Source organism: Cannabis sativa, chromosome 1, assembly GCF_029168945.1.
Source record: "Cannabis sativa cultivar Pink pepper isolate KNU-18-1 chromosome 1, ASM2916894v1, whole genome shotgun sequence".
Lineage (NCBI taxonomy): Eukaryota > Viridiplantae > Streptophyta > Magnoliopsida > Rosales > Cannabaceae > Cannabis > Cannabis sativa.
Window position 1 is genome coordinate 32693469 of NC_083601.1, and position 12323 is coordinate 32705791.

Consider the following 12323-nt stretch of genomic DNA (forward strand, 5'->3'; position numbering starts at 1 on the left):
CACAAGTTGTAGCTCTCATTTACTACAAAAAAATAGTTAAATGCGGGAAATGAAATCGACAGAACCTAGCGCACCAGATTATGGTGTCAACTTGGGCATTGGGTGCTTCCCGAGATTCATCTGGATAATTCTATAGAATTCGAGATTGTGAACGAGGTCTTCTACCCTATTTTTTAAACCATTTTAAGAAGGGTAAATACCATTTTGGACCCTGTGTTTTGCAAAAGTTACAGATTGGACCCTGTGTTTTGTTAAATGACAAAATGGACCCTGTATTTTCTAAAATAGTAAAAATAGGACCCTGAGCTTAATTTTTGACAACTTTTTTTTTTAATACAACCAACTTGAAGACAATGCTTAATACGAACAGATACAAAAAAATGTAAACAGTTTTGTCATAGCACTTTTAGATCGGATTATAATTAAACTTTATTTTGACAAAAAATCAATTCAGGGTCCTATTTGTACTATTTTAGAAAATACAGGGTCCATTTTATCATTTAACAAAACACAGGATCCAATTGGTAACTTTTGTAAAACAGAGGGTCTAAAATGGTATTTACCCTTGTAAGAATAATGCCCAAAACATAATTTATGTTTGAGGGGTGGAAACATGCGAACCAGGTTGAATGTCAACCTGGGCGTAAGGCCCAGTGCCATTTCAACTTGGGTGTTGGGGCCCTGTTCAGGCTCCCTGAAAATCTCGTTTGCTCCCCGAGATCACTTGTATCTTCGTTATTTCTAATGACGAAAAAAATGTCTAGAACACTTTTTTAGAAGAATGACTGGAAATAGCCCAAATTGACAAAATATAAACCTGGCACTGGGTCCAGTTTCTAGCCACCAGATGACTCTGTTTGATTCCCGAAGACACTTGTATTTTAATCTTTGACAAAATTGAGAATATGCCTGAAAGAACTCTCAGAAAAACTCCTTGAAAATGGCCCAGGTTGATAAAGTGTCAACCTCGGCGCTGGGTCCCAATTTTGATCCCCAGACGACTTCGTTTATTTCCCAAAAGTACTCAAATCTATATTTTTGATGAAAAATGAGAATATGTCCAAAATAATTTATCTGAACTGCTGATGGAAGTGTTCCATGTTGACATTTGTCAACCTGGGTGCTAGTCCCCGTTTTGGCCTCCAAGTCGATCCGTTTTCTCCCGAAAGCACTTGTTTCCTCGTTTTGGATGATGATGAAGAAAATGCTCGAGATAATTCTATAATATTGTGGTTGGAAATGCCCAAGTTGATAATATGTCAACCTGAGCGTTGGGTGCCTGGAGAACCTGGTGCTTTAGGTGCTCAAAACTGCAAGTGTTTCGATTTTGATTATGTTGCCTTAAATATGTTTGTGATAGGTTTCACTCATGTCTCAGTACAAATTTTAACTCATTTGCACTAAGATGGGCCCAGAAACCAAAACCTTAGCAGGGTTGTCAACTTAGGTGCTAGGCACCCGGGTTGACTTTTGAGTTGTTGTTTTGTGTTTTAGCTTCCAGGCATTGAATTTAGATTCTTCATGTCTTCATGCTACATAATACTAAAAGATATATAGTTAGTTGAAAACAACTTAGCGGGATCCACACCTATTCGAGAGTTCCTGGAGTTAACCTGGGCACAAGGTTAAGGGACCCTTCTAGGTCGACTACCATGACTCGGGACTACTCAACTTCGAGATGTTTTATTTCTTGTCTTTTGTCAAACATTGATGTACATGTCACTAAAGTCGGTTTCCTAATTTAATATATTAACTTTATACAAAATATTGCTAACTAATCGCAAAACACTATCTTTAGGTGGTGTCAGGGCCGGCCCAAGCATTGGGCAGCTTGGGCCATTGCACAAGGCCCCCATTTTTTTAAGGTCCATTTTTTTTTTAAAGGGCCTATTTTTTTTTCTTTTTTTTTCCTATTATTTATACATAAATAAAAAAAAAATTAATTGAAAATTTATGAAGCAATTTTTTTTTTAAAAAAAAAAGCTACTAACAAAATTGTAGTTTTAATGTACATGGTTTTTGTTTTTTTTCTAAAGGGCCCAATTTTAAAATTTCGCACAAGGCTCCCAAAATGCTTAGGCCGGCCCTGGGTGGTTCTAGATACCACTTGTACTTTATAGCAATGTTTTTTTTAATAATATATTTTTGAGAAATTGTTAACTCGAATTTATATAAAAACAACTTATAAATATATGATTAGTTGGATTCAAGGTAATTTGAAGTGATATTAATAGATATATTTATATATATATATATATACTAGGTGATTGTTACGTGCCAAGCCACGTAGTGTTAGTTTTATTTAATATTTTAGTTTTTTATTTGAATTAATAATTAAAATATAATTATTTGAACGATTTGTTTTATAAAAATAAAATATGTGTCAGTATATTTAGTAAGTAAAATATAGTTGTGTTATAATAATGTATGTTATTAATAGTAAAATGTACATTAATCTTCTAATTGAAAAACGTTTTATTATCTCATTTCATATCTAATAATAGCTACACAACTATATATTTATAGACTTTCACATTCTTTGCAAATTACTAATAAGCACCAATAATATTTTCATATTCTAATATTTTTTAACCTTCTCCTCTTAGTGGTAAAATTAAAAATAAAACTAAAAATAAGCACAAACATATAAGGTAAATACTAATTACAGCCCATTTTATCTTTTTTTTATTATTATTTTTTTAAGCCCAAGCTCAAAAATCTCTAAGCCAACACAATCAATCTTCTTTTATATTATCTTTTCTAAATATTTTATCTATATTTTTCTTTTTTAAAAAATAAATAAAAAAATTATTAATATTCTCCCAAGATAGGTTTGTTATTAATATTTAAAAGATTGTTTATTTAAAAGATTGTTTAATTTTTTGGGTTTAATTATTGGGTTTATTTTTTAACGGGAGATCAAACCTAATCGTTAAATTTAACAGAATATTCTTTTTATTTTTAAGTATATTCTGTTAAACCAAAAAATGCACTTTTAATATATAAAGATATATATATCTTTATATATTAAAAGTGCCTATCTAACGACATTTCTTGGTTTAACAGAATATACTTAAATATAAAAGAATATTCTGTTAAATTTAACGATTAGGTTTGATCTCCCGTTAACAAATAAACCCAATAATTAAACCAAAAAATTAAACAATCTTTTAAATATTAATAATCTATTTTTAAATTAAAAAAATCATCTTAGCCACATATCTCTCTAACAAACTTATATAGGGAGTATTATTAATTTTTTTTATTTATTTTTTTTTTAAAAAATCTTTATTTTTTTTTATTTCGATGCATAATGTGATGTTATTCTTTTTAATTGCTTTATTAATTTCTTTTCTATTCTAATGTGAATAAATTTTTGGCAATAGAAAGTCATCAAATTAGTCCAAGTGTGTTTGCACTCCATAATCTATATATCTATCTATAATATAGGTTATTACTCTTTTTTTAACCTATTAATTATACAGTTATAATTATTAATTTTAATTGATGATAAAATTTAATTTTTCTATTTTTCTATCATATAAGGATAACTATTTTTTTTATTAATGATGTTTGTAGATATTTTTTTTGACTAAATAATTATTAAATATTAAATAGATTAATTAAAAATATTTGTAATCTTTAAAAATAAAATATATTTAAAATCTTAAAAAGACTAAAATCTTAAATGAAATTAACAATACGTGGCTCGGCACGTACATTCACCTAGTATATATATAGGGATTTTTTCTATAATAAATTAAAAATGGAACAAGTTTACATTTATGACCCCAAAAAGGAAAATAAACAAAAATAGAAACTAAAAGTTGTTAAATTACAAAAATACCAGCCAAGGAAAATGGAACCCTCCATCTTCTTCGTGACCCAGCGGACGAATCCCCCAACCCATTCTCAACCATTTTCCTTCCAAAACCAGAAAAATCAGATCTAAAAAAAAATGTAGATCTCAAGGGAAAACAATTTAAATCTCGAAAATCCAAATACAAAAACAGAAAGAAAAAAAATCATCCAACCTCCATTGTTGTACAAAAAAAATCAAAAACAACATTCAGTCAAAAAAGCAAATCACGTTCAGAGATGAAGAATCAAATAGAAGGAGATCTGGAAATCATTGAAACTCACCCATGATTGAATCAGAGAAAGAATTGAAGGTAATAAAATATGAAAAAACAAACATCATCTAAGCTTTTAGAAAAAACACCAGAAAGCAACCACAAAACAACATTTTAAAAACACCCAGACATAAACAGCCTAAAAGATGAACAATTGGGAAAAAATATATTAACAACAATCTGCAAAACATGAAATTACTAAAAAAATTGTTCACTGTGAAATAAAATTAAACAACACTAAAACTATTAAAACTAAACATTAAAACAACTGTTTAGAAAAGGCCAATAGAACACTAAAATAACAATCAAACAACGAATTAAAAATAAAGAGAAAATGTTATGAAAACTTAAAACCTTCGTACAAAAAATGAGAACAAAAACAACAATAATCCCTAAAAAAATACATTTAAAACTTAAAAACAACTAATAAGAAAACCCAAACTGACAAAAAGAAAAATAGTGTAGTTTGGTTAAATGATGCTAAAAACTATTTAATAGCAGTAACAAAACCAAAAAAAAAAAAAACTAAGAAAACAAAAATGAGAACAAAAATAAAATAAAAAATAACGGTTGATTAAAAATTTCAACTTAAAAAAATAAAAAAAATTCAAGGTAAACAACTCTTTGGTTTAACTTTAGGCTTCACTTCCAAATCAGAAACTTCATCCTCGAAGTCAAAATCGGAGAGAACCTAAAACGTTATGGAGAAAAAAAATTGAAACACAAAACAGCAAACGAAAAACAAAACAACAAGAAAAAAACTAAAAAAAAATCAAAAAACAACCCAACTTACATCCTTGACAAATCTCGAAGATTTGGTTCTCTTTGCCTTACAAGATTCAATCTTAGCTGGAAAAATATTTTTTTAGAACCAGATGGCTCTGCAGCATCACCCATTCCCTTCTTTGCAATGTCTTTCAAACCCATTTTAGGATCGTAGCATAGATGGGAGTTTGAAATCCGTGAGTTAGGGCTTCACATGGGATGATAGTGGGTTATGGAAAAAAAAAAAAAACTAACAGAAAATAAAAGAAAAATTAAAAAAAAATGAATGAAAGAGAAGAAGGTGGAAGAGATGGAATGTAATATTGGAGATGAAAGAGAAAAAGGTGGAAGAGATGGAGTGTAATATTGGAGAAAACCTATGACATAAGCATGCATAGGTATTTGTGTAATTATCAAACTTTTTAAATATAATATTGAAAAATATTTTTTTTAAAAATGTTTAAATAACCGAATAAAGATAAAAATGTAAAAAAATGACAAAAAAAGATACCAAGTGTAAAAATCCCATATATATATTTATATAAATAGTTTCACAATGTCTAAGTAGTACATTAATACATGGGTCCATGAAACAAATATATCTAATTGCCTAGGCCATATTGATCATTTAATCACAACACTAACTCTCAACGTGTTGTTAAAAACGGTTTAAATGTCATCACAACTCCAATTGCCTCAACTACATTCAGGAAGAAGAAAACCATGTGGGTACCTTCAATGAAATTACGATAAGAACAATAAAATTTTAAAACTCTGCCATATTATGGTCACATTATTTTTCCTTTCTTTTCAGGAAAAATGATATAAATTTCATTAAATAATTAATTAGTAAAAATAAATTACAACCTAATAGATCAGTAACGTACCTGGGAGGAAGAAAACATCTAGACGCTTTTCTGACCAAGAAAACCTGTTGGCAGGAATGATTTTAATATGTATTTTTGAAATGGAAGCATAAATAGTTTAATATCGAATGTTTATTTATTTATTTTGTTGGAGTTCAAAGTTATTTGAATACCATGGTACTAATAATAGTACTAATTATCATAAAAAGATATAAAATGATTTTACTGTAACAACTCATACATGTGATTTTCATTACTAGTATATTAATCACGTAAATGTATTAATTAAAAAGGTTATGTTACGATGGAAAACTCACCTGAAGCTGAACTATAATTTCTTTCAATTTCTATTAACAGTATTGTTATGAGACACTAATACTTAATAGTAACATTTTATAATTAGTTAGTAATATTTTATAATTTTTAATAAAATAAAATGAGTTGGGTTTTATATTGAATTACATTAGCATTTCTCTTAAATACAAATAGTATTAGTACAGTGTAAAAGGAACTTACACTGCACCACCAACAGCAGGGCCAACTGCCTTAAACAGAGACATTGCAGTCATAGAAAGGCCATTGGCAGCACCTCTTTGTTCTTGGTCCTGTTTGTTCATATATAATCAACTTAATTAAATTGAGACTCTCACTAATAAGAACAAAATTTAATCAACAACAAAACTTACCACAGCTCTGTTTTGCAGTATGAACAAGCCAGTTATAAGAGAAGCCTGTACACCCATGTGTCCCACCAAAACCGAAAACAAGATTTTGTTAATATCAGAAAATTTAACACAAGACAAATCATTGAAAATAATAAGCTAATAATTTATGAGACATTTGAATTAAGGTATAAGTGAATTTATGATGCTGAGGTTGATTAAACATGGTTTAGTAATATATTGCCTTAAGTTCTTCTATTGTGTAACTTGGTTCCCTAGCTATGAAACTAATAATATTAGAAGTATATATTCACTTACGGCCAAGAAACTCTTTAGCATATTTGCAATGTTTAACACCACAAAAAGAGCAACCCCTGATAATAGAGCTATATATGGAAAACTAGTCAATAGAGGTATTGTTAATGCCTGCACATGAAAAAAAAAAAACAGAATTAATTGCACATACCAACATCAATTTCAAAGTATTAATGAATTTGTCTCTGTGCATTTTATTGCCTCAAATATCTATATATTTTTGTATTATTTTTGAAATGTATATTAAAATTAAAAAATATTTTTTCTAATACGCTGGCTATTCTTCTATACTTTTTCTTTTACTCTTTTATCTCTCTCCTACTTAGTAGCTAAAACCATTTTTTTATTGTGGGTGAATAGAGGTGGCAGCACACATATATATATTTTGGGACACGATTTTATTTTGTTATTGTACTTTCATGGAATGTATTCCGTGATGTACCACAGCCGTTAGATGGGAGAGTTATTTGATCTGAGGGCTGGGGTTGATCTAGAAGTAATTAGGTTTAAAAAATGGTAACGTACTCTGAGACCCATTTTTACGTACCCTGAGACCCATCTAACTGCTGCCGTACATCACGAAATACATTCCGTGAAAGTACAATAACGAGACAAAATCTGTCCCTATATATTTTTTCTTTTCCAAAACTTTAAAAAGTTTTTTTAGCTAAACCATTTATTATTTTGACTCAAAAATTACACTATTATAATCTATTTTTTATGAAGATCATTTTGATATGTGGGAAGCATATACTTTTTTGCCGCTACAAAAATAAATGACCCGAAAGAGTAACTTTTAAGTTTCTTTTCTATGTATCTAGTTAACAAAAATAATTAAACTTTCAACTTAAAGGAAATTTAATATATCAACCAATTTTATAAGTTACTAAGTAATAAGCTTATACACTTAGCTTAGTTTGTAACAATTTTGATATGTTTCTAAAATAAATATATGGCAATTACATAGTACTCAAAATTCAATACAACAACCAACATCATAAGTTACTCTATATTTTTTAGAATTAATTACATCTCAGCATGTAAATATCAAATTGTTTAGGGAATTGTTGTTGTTGGTTCTAAAACATCATATGAGAGTTATATTAAAAAAAATAACCTCAATGTATCTTAAACAATAAAATAACATATTATAACTTGAAAATATAAAATAAAAAAAAAACAAAAAAATTTCTTTTAATATTAGTCGTCTTTTTTTGGAGATAGATTAACATATGTTTCTCACATATTAAAATGATTATTTTATTATTTATATATGTATAAAATTCTAAAATAAATTTTTTAATAGAAAAATAACCAATTGATATCTTATTCACATCAAAATTAACTAAAATGTTACTTTTTTCAATACTCTCAAAAAGTAAAAATTTCTTGAAACGAGATTTTCTAATTTTTTTTTATATTTTCGGTATTTTTTTAGAATTCGTTATGTAAGCTGACGTGGCACAATGATATTTGTGCAAATAATTTTCTTAAAAGCATTTTTATAAATAAAATTATTTTTAGGTATAATATCGAAAAAACCCAAAAAAAAAAAGTATCAAAAAGTCAAAAATGAAAAGAAATTTTTTTACTATTTGTTAATAACTTTCTGCTCTATTTTTACATCAAGATGTTAAGAATGGATTTTAAACAAAATATTATGTGCATCAAGTTTTAGAATTTTCAACAATTTATATTACTCATAATTTTTCTTAGAAAAAAATAATGAAGAAATTACCCCTGAAACGCGAGAAACCATTATGGTTCCAAAAAAATTCTCCAGGATTGGATATAGGAACATCTGAAAGACAAGAAGAGCAATACCTAAATTTGAATTCGTTGTTAGTGATCACTGATATCATGGCATATTTACTTCTAATATTAAATGAATAAATAATCAATTTTATTGAAATTTGTAGCAGTAATGATGCATGTTCACATGCATAAAATTTAGCTTGGTTTAAATAATTCAACATTGCAAAACTGCTTTACCTGTGATTGCAAGAACTTCACCAACATTCTCTGTTGAGTAACTCAAACCGCCAAATTTTCTAGGACTAACTGCCCATAATGAGAAAATCTATACCAAACAAGGAAAATAAAGAAGAATTTTGATCATCAAATGTAACACACAATGAGAATTATAAAATCCTTCAAAATATAACTGCATGTGCTGCAAAGCATTATTTAATTAATCTGAAAATTTACTTAAACATTTTAACACTATCATGTACATATCAAACAATAAGGGGAAAAAAACATAGCTAAGTGTATTATAAAAATAAGAAAAATGAGCATAATAAATGTTACCTCATTGTATGCCATCTCATGAAGAGAGAATACACAATAAACCATAATGGAAGACATTAAAGGCCAATTCCTTAAAAGACTTTTACTTTTAGGTTTATTTTCCTCTTGATTTTGTTCTTTACTTTGATTTGTATTGATCATAAGAGATGCGTTTTCCAAAGAGTCAAAGGAATCTGTAATTGAAGCTCTGTTTTTCCCATCATGCTTGTGTAACGTTTCCTGAAACAATTAACAATTATTATTTGTACTAATAATGAAGAACAAACAAATCAAAATGTCAATGATTATCTTATATTCATAAATAACAAAAGAATCAATTTGTAGATCATTGACAAAGATTGGAAAGAATGACATAAGATGTGTACCGGAAGCCAGAAACTCATAATTAGTACCACAACTGCAATAAGTGATATACAAAAGCATGGCATGAAGTATGGAAACCTGTATGTAACATTAATTGAAGATTAATTTCATTAGTGAGTATAGTTACAAAATTAATGTATCATATATATTTGAAAAATATGACTGTAATTTACCTTCCAAAGAATGAATCTTTTGAAAAAATATGTGGATACTTCTCTGCTGGCTGTTGAAACAAAAGTTTTTATTGACACATTGATCACATAACAAGTCACAAAAAATATATATATTTACACTTTGATTGGGTATTTTCAAATCTAACTTAGAGAAGAAGGAAAGGAAGTACCTGAGCAAAGAAGCCTCCCAGAGCAGGGCCAATAACTAATCCTATGCCCCATGCTGTACTAACCTGAAATAAAACATTACTCCAATATTAAATTGCTGACTTTGATGATTATGATTCTGACTTAGTAAAATTATAAGGGAAATTAGAAGTCTCACTGTTGACATTCCTAGAGCTTGGTATTCCTCTCTGAAAATTTCACTTGCATATGCCTGCTCATTAGAAAATGAAACCAAAACACCAAGTTAAGGAGAAGTGTTTTATTTTTCTTTCTTTTTTTTTGGTTATAATCAAACATTATCATACCTTCATTGGTCCAAGTACACCATTTAAACTTCCAAGAAGAAACCTAGTAGCTATGGCCATCCAATAATTTACACTGAGGCCAAAAACGGTGTTGCATATAATCCTGAGTCAACATCATTCATACCCCCCAAAAGAAAAGGTTTTAAGTCAGATCTGTTTGTTAAATTAATTATCTAGACTAGTATAAAATATATGGTTAAATTTCACTTCAAAAGGGGAAATTAATCACTGACAATGCAATTGTCCCAAATATTATAACTGGTTTTCGACCATATCGATCAGCTATTACTCCCCAAAATACAGATGTCAAAGCTCTTCCAAGCATGTATGCAGAACCTTAAAACAATTATAAAGTTGGTTAACACAGCGACCTTAAATAAGTAACAAAAGGGATATATTTAGTCACAATAAGATAAAAATAAAATATGTTGCTTGTTTTTATGAAGAATAAATAATTTAAGATAAATGGGTTATTGGAAATTAAGTGAAATTTTGATGAAGAAGTTTGACTAGTTAAAAGGGGATAGTTTTCTCTTTTCTTCTTTTAGTAATTAAATAGCAAAGTGAACATATATATACTGACCTACATAACCAGCATAGTAGGCAATGTCTTCTTCTCTATTAGCAATTTTTAAATCTCTAACCTGTGAACATTTATTACCAAAGGATTGTATTATTATATGCTACAGAGAATAATTGTTTTACTAACATTAACAATGAAATTATTTTATTGTAAACTCTTTATTATAGTCTTTCACTAGCGTTACCACTCCTACATATATACATTGACACTACAAATAAACTAAGATCAAAATTCAATAATACTGACACACTAAAATCTATATATAGTCCCACGTTTTCTATCGACATAAGGAATCTTATGGCTGAGATACAAACTGACCACAGCTGAATGTAATCTTTTCAGAATGTTGTGTTTTGCCATGTGAAATGAATTGTGATGTGCATTTTAAATTTCATATCTACAATTATTTTTTATTATTATTTGAACCATTCATGTTTACAATTTTAACTGTACCTTATTGTTATAAAAATACAACCATTTATTATTATTATTATATATGAAGCTATTTACAAATGAAACAAAAAAAGTCATAGAAATAGTATAGTTTTATCATGGATTAATCAGTATAGTTTTTTATAGAATCATATTTGCTTTCTTCTATTTACCATGTTGGAATTATATATATAATGTATGTATAATAAAATACAAAATAACAAATGTATAATGATAAATTGAAATATAAATGGACAATTATACTAATTGGAAACTCACCATGAAATAGAGGAAAGGAAAAAGGGATGATATTGGCAGAGCTGATCAAAACGAAAAATAAAATTAATGACGTAGAAACATATCTATGAATAAGAAATAATTTTAATGCATGTGTATATTAAAAAGTACTGATTTGGAATCAAACGCTGAATAACGAATGGAAAAGAAAATGCTTACCTTTAATTTTAAGTTAAATCAACTTTCTTTCTTATTTAGTAATAATTAATATTAAAAAAAATACTAGTTTAATTAGAAAACGTACTTTGATTTTTTTTTTTATATATATTTTATTTTATGAAAGATGGTAATTCGAAATTAAAAAAGAAAAAGAAAACTTCAAAAGTGAATAAAGAAATTAAGAAAAAATTAATAGGGGTGAATGTTAAGGGAAAATTAATGAAAGGCAATAAGATGAGAAAGAAAAAGAAAAAGAAGATAGGAGAAAGAAAGAGAGAGACTCACAACTAGTAACGACAATGATCCAAATATTGAAAACATCACGAAAAGGAAAGCCTCTCTGTGAAGCTTTGTACTGATCAACCTTACAACCAGGGCAATCAGGGTAGTAATATTCCTTCTTCAATAACTTCTCTCTCTGCACACTCTGTTGCTCTTCTTCTTCTGCCATTTTTGGAGACACAGAAATTATAATAACAATAATAATAAATAAACTAATGAGCTAATATATAAAAAGCCGTGAAGACCTGACTCGTGAGAGAGAGTGAGATGCTTGGACTTTGCTTTCTATATATGCATGCACTATTATCTAATTACTTAAAGGGAAAAGTTAAGAGATATTGTAATTGTGGCCCAAACGAGAAATAATAATAATAATAATAATAATAATAATAAAAGAAGGAAGTGATCAAATTGAAAATTGTAATTTGACATTAAATTTTTATTATTTGATAAGTTTGGTGAAGTTTAATAGTAGTTAATCATTTGGGGAAGCAATATTGGCGTTTGTTG

The 12323-nt window shown here is 28.1% G+C and overlaps 1 protein-coding gene across 2 annotated transcripts; it reads right to left on the reverse strand.

The window, feature by feature from the left end:
* Positions 1-5430: 5430 nt before the first annotated feature.
* On the reverse strand, positions 5431-12097 carry LOC115707905 (protein ZINC INDUCED FACILITATOR 1). 2 transcript variants are annotated; one of them, XM_030636000.2, is made up of 17 exons: positions 11817-12097; positions 11355-11395; positions 10644-10704; positions 10294-10396; positions 10061-10163; positions 9913-9966; positions 9758-9820; positions 9588-9637; positions 9417-9492; positions 9052-9270; positions 8734-8821; positions 8480-8565; positions 6745-6852; positions 6451-6495; positions 6281-6369; positions 5786-5829; positions 5431-5631 (listed from the first exon to the last, which is right to left on the reverse strand). In XM_030636000.2, the coding sequence occupies exons 1-17, from the start codon at positions 11980-11982 to the stop codon at positions 5546-5548; spliced, it is 1482 nt and encodes a 493-aa protein (XP_030491860.2). In that variant the 5' UTR covers positions 11983-12097; the 3' UTR covers positions 5431-5545. The 2 variants fall into 2 exon arrangements, with proteins under 2 accessions (XP_030491860.2, XP_060964224.1); XM_061108241.1 differs by having other exon boundaries at positions 5431-5598; positions 11817-12069.
* Positions 12098-12323: the final 226 nt, after the last annotated feature.